The sequence below is a fragment of the Pimephales promelas genome, chromosome 7 (genome assembly GCF_988280905.1).
Source record: "Pimephales promelas chromosome 7, fPimPro1.hap1.1, whole genome shotgun sequence".
NCBI lineage: Eukaryota > Metazoa > Chordata > Actinopteri > Cypriniformes > Leuciscidae > Pimephales > Pimephales promelas.
The window spans coordinates 1328377-1354291 of record NC_142775.1 but is presented as its reverse complement, the minus strand read 5'-3'; the positions used below and the strand labels follow the sequence as shown (position 1 = coordinate 1354291).

The following is a 25915-nucleotide window of genomic DNA, read 5'->3' as shown; positions in this document are numbered from 1 at the left end:
TTCGCATAGAAATTTAATTAGAGCCCACATAAGAAATCACACTGGAGAAAAGCCTTTCACCTGCCTACAGTGTGGAAAAAGTTTCGGTCAAAACCAAAACCTTAAAGCCCACATGAGAGTTCACACTGGAGAAAAGCCTTATGCTTGCTCTCATTGTGAAAAGAGTTTTTCAGAAAAAAAATTACTTAGAGGCCACATGGTAGTTCACACTGGAGAAAAGCCTTTCACATGCCAACAGTGTGGAAAGAGTTTCACTCAAAACCAAAACCTTAAAGCCCACATGAGAGTTCACACTGGAGAAAAGCCTTATACTTGCTCTCATTGTGAAAAGAGTTTTAGACAGAAAAATTCACTTAGAGGCCACATGGTAGTTCACACTGGAGAAAAACCTTTCACCTGCCAGTGTGGAAAAAGTTTCACTCAAAAACAAAACCTTAATGTCCACATGAGAGTTCACACTGGAGAAAAGCCTTATACTTGCTCTCATTGTGAAAAGAGTTTTTCAAAGAAAATATCACTTAGATGCCACATGGTAGTTCACAGAAAAGCTTTACAACATTTGTAAATCTTAGGTTTCACATTATCATGTTTAGGGGGACATGCACCTAGCGGATAGTGAAGAGATGTTTGCTGTATGTGACAAAAAATGTTTTGGCCTAAAAAACGTGTGACATCGCGTTAAGGGTTACTTTACATGTGAAACTCTTTCCACACTGATCACATGTGAACGTTCACTGTAAAAAACACGGTCTATGCAGACAACCCAGGCTCCACAAATAACAACAAAGAAAAACTGCTGCGACCCGTCCACGAAACATAACCAACTGTTCCAGCCAATAACTGACAAGAAGGCCCTGGGGGTGGGGTTTGGGGGGTCAGTGCGCGGATGAGGAGGGAGGGTCCATCTAGCCTCACTTTTGTCTGAAAATACTTTAAACGTCCACAAGAATCAACAAGAACAAGAAAAAAGATAGTGTTCACTACCAATTTGAGACTATCAGTGTATTGTTTATCTGGATGTTCATGTCCTTCATGTTTCCTTGTCTCTGCAAGATCACAACTCTGCTTCTTCCAGGTTGAATGGTGGGTGTCTGACCATCTTAGCAAATAGCGATTAACAATAGCACAATAAATTCATCGTAACATCACAAACAAATGTCATAACTACCTATTAAACATACAGCTGCCATAATTGCAACTCTTGCGGCATCAGAACAGGATGTTTAACGCACCACCGTTTCGATTTAAAAACGTTTTGCAACTTTTTCCCGGGGCTGAACCTAGCCTCTGTCTAAATAAAAGACAAAATGAAGTATAATAAACTTTATTATAAAGTAACATTTTATTATTATAAAATAAACAAGGTTTATCAATCAAATTAAGGCAAAAGACCACGTGTATGAATTGTACTTACTGTTTTTAAAGTATTTTTTTTTTCTTTTTTCTTTTGCTGACTTTATAAAGTCATTGTAATGCTTAACAGAATGGACATCTGCTGTCACACTCAAAGAGAGTATGTTGTAAAAAGAATATGTTTATTATATAACACTAGAAAAGAGAAAACACAGGGAACCGCAACGATCAGCGGGGTACAGGATTTTTGTCAATACTTTTTTTAGTATTAGCATTACCCTTAACATTTTTATTGCATTTTTTGTTATTTCATTTACTGATTCTTGTGGAAGATGGATTTCAATGCTGACACATGAACTGTGCTTTAAGAACGAATGAATCCTTTTAAACAAGTTATTAGTAATTCTTAATCTTGTTCATCACATAACTGTACAACATGTACTCAAATATATATTTCACCATGAATTCCCACGACATGTATTAAATTAAATATATCTATGGACCCTGGATATTGGACAGCAGATTGAACGGGACTTTTATTTTGTCATGGCCATATGACATCATAAACCTGCGCCGTGCTCCTGAAGCCGTTGTGATTTGACTAAAGAAAGATTGGTGGTTTTATGCACTTTTTAACGTGTTTAAATCGATACCATCGATTTGATCGTTTTTACAAGAGGTATGTGACCATGTATTAGTGAACATTTCTTTGTAATATGTTTAATGTAACAGTATTGCTTTTAATGTGTGAGTAGCTTATTCACATATGTGAGTAGTACAAAAGTTGCGTCTCATTTCGCGCCTAATCTTGTAACTTTATTAGTTTTATCGAAAACACGAATTCGTTTTTTATGGAAGCTTGTTTCCACCACAGAATGAAAAATGAAAAAAAGGTAATTGCGACTTTTTTTCTCACAATTGCGAGTTTACATCTATGGTTTACATCTAATTCTGGCATTTTTTTTCCAGAATTGAGAGATATGAAGTCAGACTTGTGTGATATAAAGTAAGAATTAGTGTAAAAAAATACAGCGAAAACATATAATTAATAATGACAACTTTTATGAAGAAATAACAAATATTTTCATGACGACGTGATCATGTAACATCTACAAATTAATCTATATGACGTGTTTTTATAATTTGTATTTTAGCCTATTTTGAGTGATTTTTTTTGTCTGGTCAGTTGATTTAAGTCCATTATCTCTCTCTGACTGACTCCCTCACCAGTGCGCTGAACTACTGAACTACAGCTGATTGAGACACATAGAGATTTACTGTGGATTTATTTCTCTTTCTGTTAATTATTCTCATCTTAAACGTGACAAATTGTCCAAACACACAGGAAAACTCCTGGAGAAACATCTGGGATCCACGTGACACTATTATAAAGATGGCGTTGATTAAACAGGAGAGTGAAGACATAAAGATTGAAGAAGTGTTCAGCGTGAAACAAGAAGAAACTGAGGAACAAACAGGTTAGTTTCATTCTGTCCTTATTAAAATGATCTACAGAAATTACTGATATTTTTGAAGGATATTATATGAGTGTCCAATTTAAAGAGGTTTTATTGGACATAGAGCGAGTCTTCTCATGTGGACAGACATGTTTGTTGAGATTACGACCAGACAATTAAAAATAAAGTGTTTCTTGTGAGGTTTAGAGGACCTGTACACTTGCTTTGTATTGACTATATGGATTATTTATATGGATTAGAAATCTGTGTTATTCCGAAGAAAGGAAATCATATACATCTGAGATGGTTTAAGTGAGTAAATGATGAGAGAACATTAATTTTGGATGAATATCCCTTTAACTATCACCACAGCTCCATCAAGTATATTTCACTAAACCAAAGATTGAAACCAAAAACACCAAAGACCATTTTCGAGAATGGTCTCTTTGTTTTGCGTTGCTAATACGCAGTGGTGAAACTCCTTCGAGAAATATTGAAGCCTATATTTTATAATGCAGTGCAGCTGCATGACGAACACAGCAGAAGGTCTTGCTTGCCCAATGGCTGTGCTGTGTCAACTGCTCATCCTATGGCGAAGCGCCTCTGTTGCGTGAAACAATAAGGTGACTTGGCGTCAGAGTGCGCCTAAATGGGTGTGGCTCATGCCCATAAGAAGCCCCTATTTTCTTGTCAAGCTTCGGCGGAAGAAGTGGCTCCAGTTGGTCTAGAGCTAGTTGCTGATTGTGCTGCATGTTGCATTTCGTCCCCACTGCGTATAAGTTACGAAATACGAAGTGACCGTTCTCGAAAGGGAACGTACTCTGTTACTAACGTAACCTCGGTTCCCTCGGCTCTATTGCAATCTGTCCGTTTGTCACTTCAGTCGATTTAAACCGCTCATATGCAAAAATAGGGGCTTCTTAAGCCATGCCCATTTTGGCGCACTATGGCGCCAAGTCAACTGAGTGTTTCGCGCATCAGGGGCTGTGCAGTTGCTGCAGCACAGCCAATGGGCATGCTAGACACTCTGCTGTGTTCGCCTTGTGTTATTTTATGGTTGGGCTTCTCCTGATTTAGTCAGTCAGCGCTTATATTCTGTGTATTACCCTATCCTGTCCTATTCATGGAAGCCTACTCATGGACATTGCGTCATCACGTGCTGTAGTAGGGGGGCCCGCCTTGATAATCCTGCATAAGAGCCCTGTGTTGGCTTGTCATGCCACTTGTTTAGGCTTTAATATTTCTCAAGGAAAGGAGTTCCCCTTGCGTATTAGCTATGCAATATTCGTTTCCTATTCTCAGGGAGCCGAGGTTTTCGTTAGTTTCCTCCTGAATTTCCCACAGAGTGAGCGTAGGCTTATGCAGATATTTAGAGATTCTGTTTTTCTATTGGCCCTGAACGTTTTCTTCTACAATCTGCTTTCTTTAGTTCAAAAGCACTCTGATTTATTGGTTTGCGAGCAAGTGTATCTGACATTAAAGATGAACTGAACTGAAAAATATCGACGTTAAAAACGTGTTGTTTATGACAATTAAAAGTAAATTACACTAAACATTTTTAAAATATATATATCAATATAGCTTTTTTAAGCAACGCAAAATTGCGCTTGTTAGCGCTGGCAGTTCCGATGACGTCACTGGCATGGTAGGACCCGCGGAGCGCCATAGACAACAGCTGTAGGTCCTGTATACACAGACGAAAATGAGCACTTTTAACGGCATGGATTACGCATTTGAGCCCGTTAGGGACATGCCGGTAGTGTCTGACTACCACCACATGGAGGACGATCAGTTTCAGGCTTCACTTGCAGTACAGGATCGATTGGAGGAAAGTGACTGCGGGCGCGAGCGCTGTGGAGCATAGACACTGCACGGAGACGATCAGTTGCAGAGAGGTCAACATGGACATTTATTGATCGGCGAAAAATGCATCACCATGCACCGTTCATTTCGGATGCTGTTCGGTGAGAGAAACGTGTTGGAGGAGGCTACACTGTCTATGGATGTCCGAGCTGAGACGCGAGCGCCCCATCAGTAGCAGGGTATTTTACGAATAGGTGACGGCTGGGCTAACTTGTTACACTTTTCTCAGATTGTTTAGATTAACAGCGTACTGGCAGTTCACTCTATGGGCGAGGGTGCATTTAGGAAGGAGAATCCCATCCTTTACCGTGAACTATACATCAGGGATCTTTTCCCCCTCACCCGAATATCAAGGATTCGAGTAACGTTAACGTGATGCGTTGAACTTGTAACTTGTGTAAATAAAACATTTCATGCATTGTCAGACGTTTCATGTACTCATTGGCGAAAGTACACATCTCTAAATAGTGTGTCGCTAAAAAATCTGTTTCCTCAGCCATGTCAGCGAGCCTCAGATTGTTTACAAGCCACGGCTGTTCTGCTGGTGCGGGTAGGCAACGGAGTGGCTTACCATGCCAGTGACGTAGTCGAATGTTGAAATCCAACATGGCGGCGCCCGTGTAACAAAAACAACACTTTCAATGTACCATTTTATCCCTTTTAACAAATTCTGCCATTTTAAAAATTGTACCAATGAGAATAAATAAAATACATCTGTTATATCACCTTTTCTCAAATTTCAGTTCAGTTCATCTTTAAGGATGCACTATACATTGGCCACCATATCAGTATCAGCTGATAAATGTTCATTTATAATATTATCGTCATCAATCCGGTAAGAACATTTGGCCGATATTTAAAATCTGATAAATAATGAATTATTAATGAGGGCGTGGCTTTACTTCCTGCCCACGACTGCGCATGTCTGGTCCTGAAAACGCAAGTGCGCAGACTCAAGTTCCAAGATGTCAGCGCCATATGGGGACACTGGCGGCTTCAGTTCTCTCTGATGGAAAAGAACAAAGGGGCGTCATCCATCTATTTTTACAGTCTATGGCAGAATGTCCTCTCTCCTGCCCTTCAGAGGCTTGTGAGAGTGCTGGAAGACGATGTGTTTTCACTTACAATCAGTCCAAGAGAGCAGGAAATGATTGAAGATGATGTACAACCTGAACCTTTTTTTTTTTGTGCCTGTTCCCGTTCCCAGCCCTGGGACCCGTTCCCAGACACATCAAATTGCAGTTAAAAAATGTATTAACAGGATAGACTGACAAAAGTAACCAAAGTAAAAACTAAACAAAGTTCAGGTTGGGGTAAAGCCAAAATAACAAACACAAGTACCCTCTGACTTGTTGGGGAGTAAAAAAAACCAAAAACTTCTTAGTCTGCCAAAAGTAAACAAAATAAACAAAAGAAAGTTACACTAACTCCCTAACTTGCCAAAAACAGGAGAAAAGGTAGTACAAGTATAAAAATAGGCACCCACCTCCCTACAGCTCCCAGACCGTTTGGTATTAAAAAAAAAAGATAGTCACAACAATAAACACAAAAAGAAAATGGTAGTAGGCTACAATAAGCCTTATGGCGAGTTCAGACTGCATGATTTTAGCCACGATTTTGGCTCGCCGACAGGTTTTGAGAAATCGCCGACAAATGCCCGAAATCACAGGCAAATCGGCGCTCGTTCACGCGAGTGACAATCACGCAGTGTGAATGAGCAAAGACGCGAACTGAGAGAATCACCGACGAGTCGCCGACGCCCGTGAGATATTTGGCATGCTAAATATCTGGACCTGTCGGCGATTCAAAATCCTGCTGTCTGAAAAGTGTTTTGACTGAAAACTACATCGGCGATCACCGGCAGCCAGTGAGAGAGCAAGATACAGAGCAGCAGGGTTCGGGGAGGAGTTATAGACCACATATCAACATGATATGGCATTGTTTCAGGAAAAAAGCTTCTTCTCGGTCTATTTGGACACAATAAATGGAAGAAAAATTAGTAGAAATTTGGCAGGAGCACTCGTGTCTGACGTTTCACCAGCTTTACCACAACCGGGTCGAAAAAAAAAAGTTTCATGTGAGAACTCCGGTCTTGCTCGTGTGGTGTCGCGTTGTTTCCTTTTCACATCTCACGTGTGTTTGTTGTGAAACGTAGTTTGCGTGCAGCGTGCCAGACAGTCTGTCGGCGATTTTTCCCATTGTAAAGTCATGCAGTGTGAAACCTTCTGTCACCGATCAATCGTCCAGTGTGAACACAGCAGTGACTGAATGCTGGCCAAGATAGTCATGCAGTGTGAAAAGAACAGCGACCCGACCACTTTGAAAATCATGCAGTCTGAACTCAGCATTAGCTGGGTGAACAATAACAACAATCTTAATACTCCACAACAGCAAGTAAATCAACAAATGAGGGACAATCTCAATCACAACACTCTGGAAGGCAGGCTTCAGACTGAATGTCCTCTGAAGCCTCTTTTGTGTGAGTAGCATCTCCAATACAACGAGCAGCGGGTGCGATCAATCATCTCTCTCACTTCCCCACCTAGTAGAGCCGCATAGTTACAGAGAGAGAGAGAGAAAACAAACACAAAACCCCAGCACTGCCATAACAACCACGGAATGTAACAAGTGACGTACCTCTTGGTTTACGTCAGTTACTTCCATGAACGACTGCATAAGTGTGTGACATTGCTAAAGCTCATCTCTCGTGTACCCAATCCAAAATGAAGACACGGTTTGATAAGAAGACTACCAAGCGCAGTTTCGAGCCTGGTTATCAAGTGCTTGTCTTACTTCCTGTCCCTTCCTCGGCACTACATGCTAGGTTTGCTGGTCCCTACAGTGTTGAGAAAATGTTGAGTGAGACTGACTATGTAATTTCTACTCCAGATCGTAGGAAAAAGAGTAGAGTTTGCCACATTAACATGTTAAAGTCTTACGTAGGAAAGTGTGGAGCATTAATTACATCTAATAGGGAAGATCTTTGCATCCTTTTTTGAATACCAAACTGTCTGGGAGCTGTTGGAAAGTGAGTGCCTATTTTCATTTTTTGTACTACCTTTTCTCCTGTTTTTGGCTAGTTAGGGAGTTAGTGTAACTTTCTGTTGTTTATTTGTTTACTATTGGCAGACTAAGAAGTTTTACTCCCCAACTACACAGAGGGTACTTGAGGTAAACAAACCCCCTCCTGAGGTTTGATTACTTTGTTTAATTTTGTCAGTTATACATCTTTACATAATACATTTTTGAACTGCAATTTGATGTGTCTGTCGTACAGGCCTGGGAATGGGAACAGGCACGTTTATTTTATTTATTTTCACTGTCTACTCCCTATACCTAGACAACTTTACATCTGGGACGTTACAGTGAAAATTGGGGGCTCGTCCGGGAAGCGTAGTCATGTAATGATGGCTACAGAAAATTCAGCTTTGAAATCACAGGACTAAATTACATTTTAATTCGATTAAAACAGAAAATAGTCTGCTATTCACAATATCAGTGTCTCACCAAAGCTGATTTTTTTTATATATGAGTTTAAGAGACCTTTAAAAAAAGTAAAAAGAATACACACACCCCTTGTATAAACACAGCAAAACAGATTATGGTGCATTTATGACAATGTTCATATTATGTTAGGCTACTAATAAAACAACATAAAAACACTTACCTTGAAATTTTCGTGTTACATTCCATTCCACACATCCTGCGATCCGCAGTGTCCGTTAAAAGTTGAAAACTCACAGGATAAGTAACAGAAGTGAATATTGTGATAATATTTTAAAACCCCACGGAGCACAAACAAAACTTATTTTGAGCACAAACGTCTATTTTGGGTAAATTTGGAGCATGTGGGGGGGCTGGTGACGTCATTGTCTATAATTCAATGTCTGATATTTTATAATCCGACGCAGCACAAACAGAAATTTTACCAGTACAAACGGAGCACAAATGAACAAGACTATTTAGGGTGAATTTGGATCATGTGGGGGGCTGAGTAACCTCAGAATGACCTAAAAATATTCTTTTAATATCTCAAAACAAAGCAACACAGACACAACCTTTTACAGCACAAACGATTGAGTATATTTTGATGACGTTTTGCGTTAGGGTGGGGGCCGACTTTCCGCAGATGTCTTCATCATGTTTTGCACAATTGAATTAGCTGTAATTTCATAAATTGCTTTTGTTCTTGTTTTGCTGTGGTTGAAGTGCCTGACAAGCTGCCCTGCTGTAATGATAACCCGAAGCACAAACACATTAAAACTGTCTTTAACCACCAGCTGAAGTGTATGCACAAAACAGGCTACTGAGTCCCAATTCACCCATCCGGGAGAGTTTACTGCCACAACTGTGTGTTGCCATTAATCTGTTGTTAACTTGTATTTGTTGTTTTTCGCTTTAGACCTGATGCCTCTGAAAGAGGAAAGTCAAGACCTGAATATACTGAAAGATGAACATCATGATTTCAAGACTGAAGAGAAATCAACAGAGATGGAAAAAACTCAGAAGACCGAACCTAACAGTTATTTCCCTTGCCTTGAATGTGGAAAAAGTTTCAATCGAAAACAAAGCCTTGAGTCCCACATGGTATTTCACTCTGGAGAGAAGCTTTTCACATGCCAACAGTGTGGAAAGAGTTATACTCAGAAACAATACCTTAAAGCCCACCTGAGAGTTCACACTGGAGAAAAGCCTTATACTTGCTCTCATTGTGAAAAGAGTTTTGCTTATCAACGCATCCTTAAATCCCACATGAGAGTTCACACTGGAGAAAAGCCTTTCACCTGCCAACACTGTGGAAAAAGTTTCGGTCAAAGCCAAAACCTTAAAGCCCACGTGAGAGTTCACACTGGAGAAAAGCCTTTCACATGCCAGCAGTGTGGAAAGAGTTATACTCAGAAAGAATACCTTAAAGCCCACCTGAGAGCTCACACTGGAGCAAAGCCTTATACTTGCTCTCAGTGTGAAAAGAGTTTTGCTTATAAACGCATCCTTATATCCCACATGAAAGTTCACACTGGAGAAAAGCCTTTCACCTGCCAACAGTGTGGAAAAAGTTTCAGTCAACGCCAAAACCTTAAAGCCCACATGAGGGTTCACACTGGAGAAAAGCCTTTTACTTGCTCTCATTGTGAAAAGAGTTTTTCAGAAAAAAAATTACTTAGAGGCCACATGGTAGTTCACACTGGAGAAAAGCCTTTCAACTGCCAACAGTGTGGAAAGGGTTTCACTCAAAAACAAAAACTTAATGTCCACATGAGAGCTCACACTGGAGAGAAGCCTTAGGCCGTGTGTCCACCAAAGCGTTGTTAGCCAGCTGACAACGCTAGACGCTCTGCTGAAAACGCCGTGCTTTGGGCGCTTGAGAGCGTTTTGGCAGCGCAGCGTTTTTTCTGTTGAGACGTTTCGTTGCTATGATACAGAATATATACAGCAGTTTGAATGTTGACAGTTGGTCGGTGTGGTATTAGTCCCACCCCTCCTCCACTGTGATTGGACGGCTGGGTAAAATGTGCCAGTGATGAGCGCTGCGTTTTATCCAAAGTTGAACATTTTTCAACTCCCAGCGACCAGTAAAAACGCTGGGCGCTCGGCGCGAAAAAAAAAACCGCTCAGCGCCTCGGTACGCTCATGGCGTTTAAAAAACGCGGCGCTCCCATTGAAATCAATTGAAAACATACGCCAGGCGCGTGGAAAAACGCTTTGGTGGACAAATGTCCTTTCACCTGTGAGCAGTGTGGAAAAAGTTTCAGTCAAAGGCAAGCCAAACCCTTAAAGTCCACATGGTAGTTCACACTGGAGAAAAGCTTTACAACTTTTCCATTTCCAGATCCATTATTGGGACATTGGCCCCTTATTTATGTAGGCTTATATCCTTCAAGGCCAGCACTCGCTCCCTGCGGTCCAATGATTATCTCCACATGATTGTGCCTAGGGCTCGAACAGAGTTAGGGAAGCAGGCATTCAGAATCTCTGCCCCATCAGCGTGGAACCTATTACAGAATAACTTAAAACTTGATAACTTGGTCTCCTTTGGTCATTTTAAGAGGCTAGTAAAGTTTCAGGAAACAGCCACAATGGGCACCTGTCCCTGCTTCCCAAATTAGGATAAGTGTATAATATTTTAATTTGTTGCATAGTATTTTTAACTGTTGTAAGGTCATTGTATTTTACTTTTTAAGCATTGTAATTGTTAATGTACTTACTATGTCCTGTATGTTTATTGTTTTTCTTTTTCTTTTGTATTTTATGTGGAACCTTTACTGCGGCCTTCTTGGCCAGGGCTCCTTCGCAAAAGAGACTTGTACTCAAAGGATTTCCCTGGTTAAATAAGGGTTAAATAAATAAAAATAAAAAAACATTTGTAAATCTTAGGTTTCATATTATCATGTTTAGGGGACGTGCACCTAGCGGATAGTGAGGAGATGTTTGCTGTATGTGACAAATGTTTTGGCCTAAAAAACGTGTGACATCGCATTAAGGGTTACTTTACATGTGAAACTCTTTCCACACTGATCACATGTGAACGTTCACTGTAAAAAAACGCGGTCTATGCAGACAGCCCAGGCTCCACAAATAGCAACAAAGAAAATCTGCTGCGACCCGTCCACGAAACATAACAAACTGTTCCAGCCAATAACTGACAAGAAGGCCCTGGGGGTGGGATTTGGGGGGTCAGTGCGCGGATGAGGAGGAGGGAGGGTCTATCTAGCCTTTTGTTTGAAAATACTTTAAACGTCTACAAGAAGTCACATCACCCGACATCGCTTAGAGAACCTTTAATTGCCACATTTTGTGCGAAAAAATAACGAGTTTATTCGACTATTTCTTTTCTTCCTTGTAGGCCAGAAACGAGACTTCCTTAGATTTCCACGACGCATGCGCGAGAATTGCGATCTGCTTACACTACTTCAGATCGCAATTCTCGCGCATGCGTCGTGGAAATCTAAGGAAGTCTCGTTTCTGGTCTAAATCTTGACTGGAAATCCTTGCAAGCGACCATAAAAGATCGAACTGGGAAGGACGCGAAGACACAGAACGCATCATTGTGACTCGTGAGAATTGAGATGTGCTGCTAAACTGACCATCTCAGCAAATAGCGATTAACAATAGCACAATAAATTCAAACTAAAATCACAAACAAATGTCACAACTACCTATTAAACATACAGCTGCCATAATTGCAACTCTTGCGGCATCAGAACAGGGTGTTCAACGCACCACCATTTCGATTTAAAAAAGTTTTGCAACTTTTTTGTTAGGGCTGAACCTAGCCTCTGTCTAAATAAAAGACAAAATGAAGTATAATAAACTTTATCATAAACTAACATTTTATTATTATAAAATAAACAAGGTTTATCAATCAAATTAAGCCTTTATTAAGGCAAAAGACCACGTGTATGAATTGTACTTAGTGTTTTTAAAGATTTTTTTAAAACTTTTGACATCAATACATTTTCATTGACACTTTATTTATTGCTGACTTTATAAAGTCATTGTAATGCTTAACAGAATGGATATTTGCTGTCACACTCAAAGAGAGTATGTTGTAAAAGAATATGTTTATTATATAACACTAGAAAAGACAAACACGGGGAACCGCAACGATCAGCGGGGTACAGTATTTTTGTCAATACTTTTTTTAGTATTACCCTTAACATTTTTATTGCATTTTTTGTTATTTAATTTACTGATTCTTGTGGAAGATGGATTTCAATGCTTACACATGAACTGTGCTTTAAGAACGAATGAATCCTTTTTAACAAGTTATTAGTAATTCTTAATCTTGTTCATCACATAACTGTACAACATGTACTCAAATATATATTTCACCATGAATTCCCAGACATTTATTAAATTAAATATATCTATGGACCTTGGATATTGGACAGCAGATTGAACGGGACTTTTATTTTGTCATGGCCATATGACATCTTAAACCTGCGCCGTGCTCCTGAAGCTGTTGTGATTAGACTGAAGAAAGATTGGTGGTTTTATGCATTTTGACGTGTTTAAATCATCGATACCATCGATTTGATCGTTTTTACAAGAGGTATGTGACCATGTATTAGTGAATATTTCTTTGTAATATGTTTAATGTAACAATATTGCGTTTGTTGTGCGAGTATGTGAGTAATACAAAAGTTGCGTCTCATTTCGCGCCTAATCTTGTAACTTTATTAGTTTTATCGAAAACACGAATTCGTTTTTTTTTTTTTGGAAGCTTGTTTCCACCACAGAATGAAAAATAAAAAAAGGTTGCGACTTTTTAATCTCACAATTCGGCCTTTTTTCTCACAATTGCGAGTTTACATCTAATTCTGACTTTATTTCTCAGAATTGAGAGCTATGAAGCGAATTGTGTGATATAAAGTAAGAACAACTTTTATGAAGAAATAGCAAATATTTTCATAACGATGTGATCATGTAACATCTACAAATTAATCTACATGGCGTGTTTGTTATTATTTGTATTTTAGCCTATTTTGAGTGATTTTTTTTGTCTGGTCAGTTGATTTAAGTCCATTATCTCTCTCTGACTGACTCCCTCACCAGTGCGCTGAACTACTGAACTACAGCTGATTGAGACACACAGAGATTTACTGTGGATTTACTTCTCTTTCTGTTAATTATTCTAATTTTAAACGTGACAAATTGTCCAAACACACAGGAAAACTCCTGGAGAAACATCTGGGATCCACGTGACACTATTATAAAGATGGCGTTGATTAAACAGGAGAGTGAAGACATAAAGATTGAAGAAGTGTTCAGCGTGAAACAAGAAGAAACTGAGGAACAAACAGGTTAGTTTCATTCTGTCCTTATTAAAATGATCTACCGAAATTACTGATATTTTTGAAGGATATCAAATGAGTGTCCAAATTAAAGCGGTTTTATTTGACAGAGCGAGTCTTCTCATGTGGACAGACATGTTTGTTGAGATCACGATCAGACAATTAGAAATAAAGTGTTTCTCGTGAGGTTTAGAGGACCTGTACACTTGCATTGTATTGACTATATGGATTAGAAATCTGTGTTATTCCGAAGAAAGGAAATGCATCTGAGATGGTTTAAGTGAGTAAACATTTGGCTGATATTTAAAATCTGATAATTAATGTATTATTTCTTTCAGCTGAGACACTTCAGATTAGGGCTGAACTATATCATTACTTGCAAAGTTTAACCATCAGAGAGTGAAAGTTTATCATTTGCACATTTTTAAAAGATAAATTGTTTTATTTACGCTAATTAATTATATTGGTTATATGTAATTTATACAATGAAGACTGTTATTTTACATTTGATTGTTAAGTTTCTGTACCTAAATACTGTTAGATTTACCTGAAAAACATAACATACAAATGAAACATTTCAATCGTATCTTTCTTTAATTGTATTTATCTATACTTTTAATTTGTTTATTATTTCCTATGCAGATTCACTCCCCTACAAAATCACACCAATTATTTAAAAATAATTCATTCTTTTCAAATGGAACTATTCAAATCATCTGGTGAAATAGTTTTTATATCACAATATATCTCTGTGCGAAGTATTCACTGAAGCACCAAAAAATTTTTTCATAATGTTGACTCTGTGGTTAGTAGTTGTATTTACCTTATTTTAACGAGGCACTGCAATCAGCAGACATCATTGGAGAAGAACGGAGCAGACAGAGGCCACTTAATAAAAGTGGGGGGTGAATAATTGCGTTTGATTCAGCTAGAATGAGGGCGTGGCTTTACTTCCTGCTCACGACTGCGCATGTCTGGTCCCGAAAACGCAAGTGCGCAGATTCAAGTTCCAAGATGTCAGCGCCATATCGGGTCACTGGCGGCTTCAGTTCTCTCTAGCCCCTTTCACACAGAGATTCCAGAAAATACACGGATAATGTGACCCAGCATTTGTCCCAGAATTGTTTAATTTCGGTTCATTCACACTGCCAGTGATTTGCCGGGATCTGTGAGTGCGTTCACACACAACCCGTAAAAATCCCGGGAAGACACATGACGTCAGGATGAGACGTATAACGGACGCGTCGAAAACATGTAAATGCGCATACCGTACACGCGCTGGTGAACGATCTCAGCTTCAGTACGGATAGTGAGGAGCTCCTGGTCTCTGCTTCGCTCCAGTTTGCATGTATTTGTTCGTCCTTTCTTTGTTGATGGCGAACACAAACTTTCTTCTAGAGCAACAGAGTCGCGCGATGGCATGAGCGTCATCACTATGACACACCCTTTACGGCGGTGGTCCTGGCTTTTGTTCACACAGCGCGCATTCCGGGACTGATTCCGGCAATGTTACTAGGTCCCCAACCCAGGATCAATCCCAGAATCAATCCCAGGTCGTGTTTGCGTTCACACAGAAGGCGTTCTGGCAATTTGCCAGCAATTTCCTGGGATCAACTCGCTGTGTGAAATGGGCTTCTGATGGAAAAGAGCGAAGGGGCGTCATCTGTTTTTACAGTCTATGGCAGAATGTCCTCTCCTGCCCTTCAGAGGCTTGTGAGAGTGATTGTAAGTGAAAACACATCATCTTCCAGCAGTTCAAGAGAGCAGGAGATGGTTGAAGATGATGTACAGCCTGAACCCTCACAGCCTCCCTGCCCCGCCTATAATGAGTTGTTGAGTGTCATGGAGCGCTCTTCAGCGAAACTTTAGCTGCCGTGGGAGTGCGTGAGGAAAGGCTTTTTATGGCAGGCTTGACGAACGGTTCCTTTCGGACCATAATTCCCCATCTACCGTGAGCCTTCCAGTCCTTCCTGATCTACACTGAGATCAAGAAGGCACGAAAGAACCTCTACTGATGTTGAGGGATGCATGAACATGGGTATGTGTCGATGCCCTCAATTGACGTCTTGTTGCTGGAGAGGCTCCGGCCCTGCCTTCTAATCCACTCCAGATGACATCTCGCTTGAATGGCAGGGCAGAGGTGGCAGCAGGTCGGGTATACACAAGATGTTTGTGTTATAAGCGTACCAGGCCAACCTCCTGTTGGCCTGGTACACTGGTACGACCAGGATTTGGACCAGGGTCAGGGTCTGTCCCCGCTGCCCTAATCGGCACCTTAAAGGAGAACTCCGGTGCAAAATGTACCTTTGGTCTAATAAAACATCGGTACCTAGTCAACCGTTCTCTGAGATTAATAAGAACATACTTTATAAAGACGTGTATACAGGCAGCGCCATCTTTGGAAAAAAGTCACGACAAGTCAAACCACGAACGACGTGCTGAGGGATCTGAACTGTATGATGTTCAGCGAACTTCTGAACTGTATGAACAGCGTTCGGGGATCGACTTATCGAGACTATTTTGCTTTTATCCAAAGTGACTTGCAAATGAGAACAATAGAATCAGTTAAACTAACAGTAGGACAACAATACATAAGTGCCATAAACCCTCTGTTTAATTTTAGTACAGTTTTTTTAGTAAAGAAGAGAAGAGAAAGTGTTAGTACTACTAAATCAAGTGCTGCTGAAAAAGATACGTCTTCAGCAGTTTCTTGAAAGTGGCTACTGACTCTGGCTCTGGTTGAGTTAGGCAGAGTTTTTTTCCACCAGTAGGGAACAGTCATGGTAAAGATGGGAGCAGTGCCAGTGGTTGTTCTGTAGGTAAACATCAGTGCCTTGAGTTTAATGCAACTGGCAACCAGTGTCATTTTGTGAGGAGAGGAGTGACGTGTGCTCTCTTTGGCTCATTAAAGACCACTCTGGCTGCAGCATTCTGGATTAATTGTAGAGGTTTGACAGAGCAAGCTGGAAGACCAGCCAGGAGAGCATTACAATAGTCCAGTCTAGATAGAACAAGTGCTTGGACAAAAATCAGTCTGGTTTCAAAAGCGGACACTCCCTGCTCTCGGTTACTGAAGCTCTGAGACTGGCAAGAGCAGCTTCCAAATCCTCGGTTGTTGTGTAGAGTGCTCTGTAAGGAAGGGCCTGATCCTCCTAATGTTGTGCAAGGGACCGGGCAGTTCTAGCAATGTGGTCTGTGAAGTTCAATTGATCATCAATTACAACCTGACCTTGATGGAGTTATGGATGATGAGCCTAGCTGAATGGAGAAGTTGTGATGAAGTGTTGGGTCGGCCGGGATCACAGATCCTAGTGATGTCATGTAGATGGAGAAGAGGAGTGGTCCAAGCACTCAGCCCTGAGGCACCCCAGTAGCTAGATGTTGGGTCTTAGATGCCACACCTCTCCACGACACCCTAAAGGACCTACCTGAGAGGTAATACTCGAACCATTGGAGAGCAGTTCCCGAGATACCCTTCATCTTTAGGATTGACAGGAGGATCTGGTGTTTAACTGTGTCAAAAGCAGCAGACAGATCCAGCAGGATGAGGACTGAGGATTTGGAAGCTGCTCTTGCCAGTCTTAGATCTTCAGTAACCGAGAGCAGGACAGTCTCAGTTGAGTGTCCGCTTTTGAAACCAGACTGACTTTTGTCCAAGAGGTTGTTCTGTGTAAGAAAGGAGATCTGGTTGAAAACGACTCGTTCAATTATTTTCGTGACAAATGGAAGAAGAGATACCGGTCTGTAACTTGTTAGATGTGCTGGGTTTAGATTGGGTTTCTTAAGCAGTGGGGTTACTCGAGCCTGCTTAAAAGCTGTGGGAAAGGTATGAGACTATAGCTCTGAACTTTAGACAGATGATAGTCATGCTTCAATATCTAGATTAGGCTTGTGTAATGAGTAATTTTTGGAGGTGATCTGCTAGAATCATCCTCGCCTGGAGCTCCTCAGTATCTGAGTGTAGGTTCATTAGAGCTAGAGCCCATCAGTTCATCTTTTGTAAAGCCCACCACTTTTTGCCAAGACCATACAGATCTATCTATTTATTCACATGAAAATAATTGAAAAATTATTTTTAAAACGATTATTATTCACTGATAGTTCATCACGTTTTGAGAATGGCACACAACTCCGTTGAAGAGGCCCTTCAGATCACTCTGGACAGCGAGGAAGAATTCAGCTTTTCCTCAGAGGAAGATTGCAACTCGGATGATGAACGGCTGCATTTTGAAGAACGCATTGATCCCGCCGAGGATACAAGCTCGGAGTAAGTTGTTTAGTGTTATATCATTCATTTTCTGGTCATATAGAGCTCAAATAAATTTTCAGACTATATTTTGCCTAATTTTGGCTATAGCTTTTGACATCTTACAGGAAAGATTGCCTCACAATATTCATAACATTCGTGTACGCTCATATAAACTTTTTAAATTCCCTTGGCACATCGACAGATATATACATACATTGTGCCTCCATACCCATTAATTGTCCATCAGTTTACTTTGGATAATATATGCTAACAGTTTTTTTTATTTTATTTTTTCAGGAATGTGTCTGCATCGCGTTCTCCTTCGCCAGCACCTCGCAGAGGGAAACGCAGGTGTCAAACTGAGTAAGTTTATAGATGTAATTTTACACATGAAATATAGCCTATTTGTGTTTACATCGTCATAATGTAAAAGTTCCTATTCTTCATTGAATAACAAAAAACGTCATTTTTTATTGGCTGGCCATTAGTGATTGATAACGATGATAATAATACAGTTTCTTTGATTGTATTATCAGCATGCTCACACTTTTTCTTTCTTCTTTTTTTATAACAGATGTGACAATGAGCATGTCCAAGCACCTGTCCCGAAGAGAGCCAAGGCAAACAAGAAGGAAAGCAACAGGCAGTCCACGCTGTCATGGAAAACAGAGACTGATGTTGACATGGTTCCAGAGACACTGCAATTCCTGCCCGCACGGGAAACTGGACCACAACTGAGCTCTGTAGACTCGCATTCGCCCTTGAGTCTATTCAAACAATTCTTTTCAGAAAGTGCAGTGTCAACTCTGTGCCACAACACCAATGCCCAAGCTGCCAAGGCAACTGCAAAAGGCTTCAAATATAAATGGACAGATGTCAGCGTCAGTGAGATGTACCGCTACATTGGGCTGGTGTTTTACATGGCAATGGTGAAGGTCAGCTCCATTAGGGACTATTGGCGGCAAAGCAGTGTTTTCTCCGTACCCTTTCCAGCCACAGTCATGTCCAGGGACAGATACTGCACCATTTCATGGAATGTGCACATGAGTCACCCAGATGCAGATAAGGAGAATGACAGAAAGAAGGGCACAGCTGAACATGACCGTCTTTTCAGGGTCAAACCTCTCATGGACTCCATTCGTCATGCTTGTAAATCCATCTATCATCCTAAAAGAAACTTAACTGTGGATGAACGAATGGTGGCATGCAAAGCACACACCGGTATGACACAGCACATGAAAGCCAAGCCAAACAGGTGGGGGTTGAAGCTGTTTATTCTTGCAGACGCATCGAATGGATACACTGTGGACTTTTTTATGAATCTAACAGGCCATGGACTTTCATATGAGGCTGTAACATCTCTTTTGGACCACACATTTTTGGGTTCTGGGTACCATGTGTACATGGACGATTTCTACACAAGCCCAAAGCTCCTAAAAGACTTGTTTGCAATGAAGTTTGGTGCATGTGGGACTTACAGGGACAACAGGAAGGACTGCCCTCGAAATGCAGCTAATTCTCTCTCTAACAAATCTGCCAGGGGATCCATCAGGTGGATTCGGGATGGACCTCTTGTATTTGTGAAGTGGATGGACACACAAGAGGTATCTGTCTGTTCTACTATCCATTCTGCTTATACCGGAGACACTGCGGAGAGGAGGGTAAAAACACAAGATACATGGGGGACAAAGACATTTCCATGTCCTGCACCTGTGACTGCATACAACCGGCACATGGGAGGTGTTGACCTGTCTGATCAGCTGTTACAGTACAACACAACACAGCAGAAAACCATGAAGTGGTACAGAAAGATCTTTCTACACTTCTTGGACATTGCTTCCACCAACTCTTTCATTTTGCACAACGAGCTACATGGTAACTTGTCTCATAAAGAGTTTATGGAGCAACTGATCACAGAGCTCTGTGGTGTGTCACAGAAAACGGCACCAAAACGGACCAATAGTGACCATGTACCGGTTCCAGGAGCTAAGCTGACATCAGATGACAGGGATGTTGCCACAGCTGGTCGCCGCACATGTGTGCATTGCAAAGTAGTGCGTGGTAAAAGGCTGGACACACCATGGAAATGCCAGGCATGCAATGTTCACTTATGTCTTAAGTTGAACAGGAACTGTTTTCAAGAGTGGCATAACAATACGTGACTGGGTTTAGATGTGTGTGCTAAGCTGCTAACTAACTAACTAACTTCCACTAACCATCAGCCTTCAGAAATCACCTGTGATAGTTTTATCAGGATTCTTTGATGAATAACATTTTTTTTTTTTTTATAAAAACTTTGTCTTAACATTGTTAGGACATATTTCTATTTTGAATAAATGCTATTCTTTTTATTAATCATTGAATCATTCTTAGTTCATCATTCTTTGTTCAGACTGCCTTCACAGCAGCTTGATTAGACATTGGGGGAGTGTCTTTTGTCCTCCCTGGTTTGAATCTCATTAATATTCATGGAGATTATGCATTCCACGCATACAGCAGTGCTGACACAAAACTGATTTGCGCATTTTACATTGTTATATTGTGGTTTGTGAAAGTGTGATCAGAATGATTTTCACATCATTTTGTAGTAAAATTCCAGCCTACAAGAATGGTAACTCAAAAGCCTTGTGGACAACTATTCAGTATTTGTTAAGTAGGCTACAACTAGACTCCCATAGTTTACAGCATTTAAGAGATTTGATTCCCTTGAGAAAAATGGCCATTTATTGTAACTGATATCCAAAATAATCGATATTGAATCGATTCGAAATCGAATCGAATTGCAAGCTTGTGAATCGAAATCGAATCGAATTGTGAAATTTGTCTCAATACCCAGCCCTAGTCCCCATTACTAGTGTTATACGCTAAACAGTTTTAGAGATAAAACTCTTTACATTAGATTATCATGAAAACAAATCTCAGAGAACGGTTGACTAGGTACTGATGTTTTATTAGACCAAAGGTTCATTTTGCAGTGGAGTTCTCCTTTAATGGATTTTTTTTTTTTATGGAATATCACTGGCAGACATTAACTTTCCACTTTCCCATTAAGAGCCAATATGTGACCCCTTAAATAGATTTCCCACGTAATTTTTTTCCTAACAATTTTTTTTCTAACCATGCATTTATACTGCAATTACAATCCCATATATAATGTTATGAGATTAATGATTTAAATATAGGCTAATTATTTCAATATAGAGAAATGGATGCTAAAAGATAATAAATGATAATTATTCAATTATGAAAATAAAACACAGATAGGTGGCACCATATCACCGTCTTAATGTATGAATCATAGAAGCATTCATTCAATTAATTTGTTCAAAATGGCAAATTCATTCTGGAACTAAGTCACTCTTTGTTTACTAAATATATGTTATAAATCTAAAAATAACTCATAGCCTACTAGGGCCATTTTTCCCACCACATCTTGAATTTTGGGTGCATATTAATTCTGCTGGTATTTTACCCCCCCCCCCCCCACACACACACACACACACACCCCCCAACCCCCAACCCCCTGATAACATCTGACCTGCTTCAAGAGAAACATAAAACACAACAAAACATCAATAACAGTTTCTTATGTAGTTTTTCGTCATTGGAAAGAGCAACATATTTGGCTTTAACGCATGATTTGGAAGAAACTGTTGCAAATGTCTGTGTGAATTTATGCATGTTATACCAAACATATGCCATTACTAATAATTATAATTTTAATCTATTGACAGCCTCAAGCTTCATTTGAAAACATAATTTTGTGGCATGCTTTTTTGACCACTGTTCTCTCTATAGCGAACAGTCTCGTCTATAACGAACAGAATAAACAAGCTATAGCTTACTGTTAGACGTGGTGTATGAAGTTCGAGGTTGTGATGGTTGTCCGATATCCCTTGCCAGTTATTATGCGTGCAACAAATCTTGTAGGAATATGATTAATTTCTATAGTGTTTATATCCAAAAAGAAATGATGCTGGATGATGTTTTTGTATTTAGCGCGCTCACCGTGATGTATGTTATTCCTGTGCTTGTGCAGCGTCACGCAATCGCGCAGAATCTGATGACTGTCAATGGTTCCGTTGCTTTCCTTTTGTTCATCAATTGATGTTGTGGTGATTTATATTGAAAAATAGTCATACTGTTCAAGTCAAGTCATTTTCTTAATTTAGTCAAGCAAGTCTCAAGTCCTTAAATTTGCGACTCGAGTCAAGACGTGACTCAAGTCCCCCATCTCTGTTAACCAGATCATTATTAGCATGATGATCAGTGTTGTAGTACTCGAGACTCGGACTCGGTCTCGAGACCATATTTTAATGGTCTTGGTCTTGTCACGGACTCGTGTGCATTAGGACTCGGAATTGACTCGGACTCGGAATTGACTCGTACTCGAACATTTATTTTTTTTTAGGACTCAGACTTATTCCCGAGTCCACTCGAGTTCAATTCAAAATATTTTTCATGATTATTAATGTATGTTAATAAAATATTTCTTTAAATTTATTGACATGCCCAGTGATTGGTGATTTTCTAGTGCGCAACTGCGCATGACAAATTGTAATAAAATTACTTTTAACACCACCTACTATGTGGCCTTTTTACCCTAAACTGATCATATTTTTTAAACTCTAAGTAAATTCAGTAAAAAAAAAAGGATTTCTCATAGTAAATAAAAGTAAATTAGCTAATCAACCCTCACTGGTCTCGGTCTCGACTCAGACTCGACTCTCTCTGGTCTCGGTCTCGACTTGGACTCGAGTGAGGTGGTCACGACTACAACACTGACGTTGATATAATCTTGGATGTACCATTTACATCTGGGACGTAACATGCTAAATACATCCGAGATCAAAGTTGTCTAGGTATAGGGAGTAGACAGTGAAAATAAAATAAACGTCCCTGTTCCCGTTCCCAGCCCTGTACGACAGACACATCAAATTGCAGTTCAAAAATGTATTATGCAAAGATGTATAACTGACAAAATTAAACAAAGTAAACAAACGTCAGGAGGGGGTTTGTTTACCTCAAGTACCCTCTGACTAGTTAGGGAGTAAAACTTCTTAGTCTGCCAAAAGTAAACAAATAAACAACAGAAAGTTACACTAACTCCCTAACTAGCCAAAAACAGGAGAAAAGGTAGTACAAAAATAAAACTAGGCACCCACCTTCCAACAGCTCCCAGACCGTTTGGTATTCAAAAAAAAAAAAGAAAATAGTCACAACAATAAACACAAAAAGAAAATGGTAGTAGGCTACAATAAGCCTTAGCTGGGTGAATAATAACAACAATCTTAATACTCCACAACAGCAAGTAAATCAACAAATGAAGGACAATCTCAATCACAACACTCTGGAAGGCAGGCTTCAGTTTGAATGTCCTCCGAAGCCTCTTTTGAGTGAGTAGCATCTCCAATACAACGAGCGGCGGGTGCGATCAATCATCTCTCTCACTTCCCCACCTAGTAGAGCCGCATAGTTACAGAGAGAGAGAGAAAGAGAAAAGAGAAAACAAACACAAAACCCCAGCACTGCCATAACAACCACGAAATGTAACAAGCGACGTACCTCTTGGTTTACGTCAGTTACTTTCATGAACGACTGCATAAGTGTGTGACATTGCTAAAGCTCATCTCTCGTGTACCCAATCCAAAATGAAGACACAGTTTGATAAGAAGACTACCAAGCGCAGTTTCGAGCCTGGTGATCAAGTGCTTGTCTTACTTCCTGTCCCTTCCTCGGCAACACATGCTAGGTTTGCTGGTCTCTACAGTGTTGAGAAAGTTGAGTGAGACTGACTATGTAATTTCTACTCCAGATCGTAGGAAAAAGAGTAGAGTTTGCCACATTAACATGTTAAAGTCTTACGTAGGAAAGTGTGGAGCATTAATTACATCTAATAGGGAAGATCTTTGCATCCTTTTTTTGAATACCAAACGGTCTGGGAGCTGTAGGGAGGTGGGTGCCTATTTTCATTTATGTACTGCCTTTTCTCCTGTTTTTGGCTAATTAGGGAGTTAGTGTAATTTTCTGTTGTTTTTTTGTTTACTTTTGGCAGACTAAGAAGACTAAGACTAAGAACTAAGAAGTTTTACTCCCCAACTAGACAGAGGGTACTTGAGGGAAACAAACCCCCTCCTGAGGTTTGTTTACTTTGTTTAATTTTGTCAAATCTTTGCATTATACATTTTTGAACTGCAATTTGATGCGTCTTTCGTACAGGGCTGGGAATAGGAACAGGAACAGGCATGTTTATTTTATTCATTTTCACTGTCTACCTAGACAACTTTACATCCGGGACGTAACAGTGAAATTGGGGGCTCGTCCGGGACGCGTAGTCATGTAATGATAGCTACAGAAAATTCAGCTTTGAAATTACAGGACTAAATTACATTTTAATTAGATTAAAACCGAAAATAGTCGGCTATTCACAATATCAGTGTATCATATAAAAAAAATAAGCTTAAAAGACCTTTAAAAAAAAGTAAAAAGAATACACACACCCCTTGTATAAACACAGCAAAACAGATTATGGTGCGTTTATTTATGACAATGTTCATATTATGTTAGGCTACTAATAAAACAACATAAAAACACTTACCTTGATATTTTCGTGTTACATTCCATTCCACACATCCTGCGATTCTCAGTGTCCCTTAAAAGTTGAAAACTCACAGGATAAGTAACAGAAGTGAATATTGTGATAATATTTTAAAACCCGACGCAGCACAGACAAAACTTAGTACAGCACAAACGTCTATTTTGTGTGAATTTGGAGCATGTGGGGGGGCTGGTGACGTCATTGTCTATAATTCAATGTCTGATATTTTAAAACCCGACGCACCACAAACGAAAATTGTACCAGCACAAACGGGGCACAAATTAACAAGATTATTAAGGGTGAATTTGGATCATGTGGGGGGCTGAGTGACCTCAGAATGACCTAAAAAGTTTATTTTAATATCTAAAAACCCGAAGCAGCACAGACAAAACTTTTTACAGCACAAACAATGTTTTGCGTTAGGGTGGGGGGCCGACTTCCCGCAGATGTCTTCATCTTGTTTTGCACAATTGATTAGCAGGAATTTCGTAAATTGCTTTTGTTCTTGTCTTGCTGTGGTTGAAGTGCCTGACAAGCTGCCCTGCTGTAATGATAACCCGAAGCACAAACACATTAAAACTGTCTTTAACCACCAGCTGAAGTGAATGCACAAAACAGGCTACTGAGTCCCAATTCACCCATCCGGGAGAGTTTACTGCCTCAATGTTTGTGAATTATCGTCAACACATGCAAATAGTTTCCCAGTTAGTCATCAGTTAGTTAAGCTGTGAGGTTGTCAGCTGTGTGTTGCCATTAACCTGGTGTTAACTTCTATTTGTTGTTTTTCGCTTTAGACCTGATGCCTCTGAAAGAGGAAAGTCAAGACCTGAATATACTGAAAGATGAACATCATGATTTCAAGACTGAAGAGAAATCAACAGAGATGGAAAAAACTCAGAAGACCGAACCTAACAGTTATTTCCCTTGTCTTGAATGTGGAAAAAGTTTCAGTCGAAAACAAAGCCTTAAGTCCCACATGGTATTTCACACTGAGGAGAAGCCTTTCACATGCCAACAAAACCTTAAAGCCCACCTGAGAGCTCACACTGTAGAAAAGCCTTATGCTTGCTCTCATTCTCATTCTCATAAAAAATTACTTAGAGCCCACATAAGAAATAACACTGGAGAAAAGCCTTTCACCTGCCAACACTGTGGAAAAAGTTTCCGTCAAAACCAAAACCTCATGAGAGTTCACACTGGAGAAAAGCATTTCACCTGCCAACAGTGTGGAAAGAGTTTAAATTAAATACAAAACCTTAAAGCCCACATGATAATTCACACTGGAGAAAAGCTTTACAACATTTGTAAATCTTAGGTTTCACATTATCAGTTACACTGGAGAGAAACCGCTTATTGGCAGAAAAAAAAAAACGTTCACATGTGATCAGTGTGGAAAGAGTTTCATATGTAAAGTAACCCTTAAAGGTGCTCTAAGCGATGTCACACGTTTTTTAGGCCAAAACATTTTTTGTCACATACAGCAAACATCTCCTCACTATCCGCTAGGTGCCTGTCCCCTAAACACTCTGTAAAATACGCGGTCTATGCAGACAACCCAGGCTCCACAAATGGCAACAAAGAAAAATTGCTGCGACCCGTC

The 25915-nt window shown here is 40.0% G+C and overlaps 2 protein-coding genes across 4 annotated transcripts in view; both read left to right on the top strand.

Annotated features, from left to right (window-relative positions):
- Nucleotides 1-11034, top strand: part of LOC120475134 (uncharacterized) — a 49027-nt gene extending 37993 nt beyond the window's left edge. The window contains exons 1-3 of one of the 3 annotated variants that reach the window (XM_089133598.1): nucleotides 567-2032; nucleotides 2699-2831; nucleotides 9076-11034. In XM_089133598.1, the coding sequence (XP_088989724.1) occupies nucleotides 2747-2831; nucleotides 9076-9959 (969 nt within the window). In that variant the 5' untranslated portion in view covers nucleotides 567-2032; nucleotides 2699-2746 and the 3' untranslated portion in view covers nucleotides 9960-11034. Of the gene's footprint in view, nucleotides 1-70; nucleotides 486-566; nucleotides 2033-2698; nucleotides 2832-9075 lie in introns of those variants that run through there. The other 2 variants (XM_089133600.1, XM_089133599.1) reach the window with 2 other exon arrangements.
- A 563-nt stretch (nucleotides 11035-11597) lies between these two features.
- Nucleotides 11598-20080, top strand: LOC120475095 (piggyBac transposable element-derived protein 4). The gene is made up of 5 exons (XM_039665830.2): nucleotides 11598-12726; nucleotides 13345-13477; nucleotides 17570-17735; nucleotides 18015-18080; nucleotides 18292-20080. Exons 2-5 carry the CDS (start codon nucleotides 13393-13395, stop codon nucleotides 19877-19879), a joined length of 1905 nt encoding a protein of 634 aa, XP_039521764.2. The 5' UTR covers nucleotides 11598-12726; nucleotides 13345-13392; the 3' UTR covers nucleotides 19880-20080.
- The last annotated feature ends 5835 nt before the right edge of the window (nucleotides 20081-25915 follow it).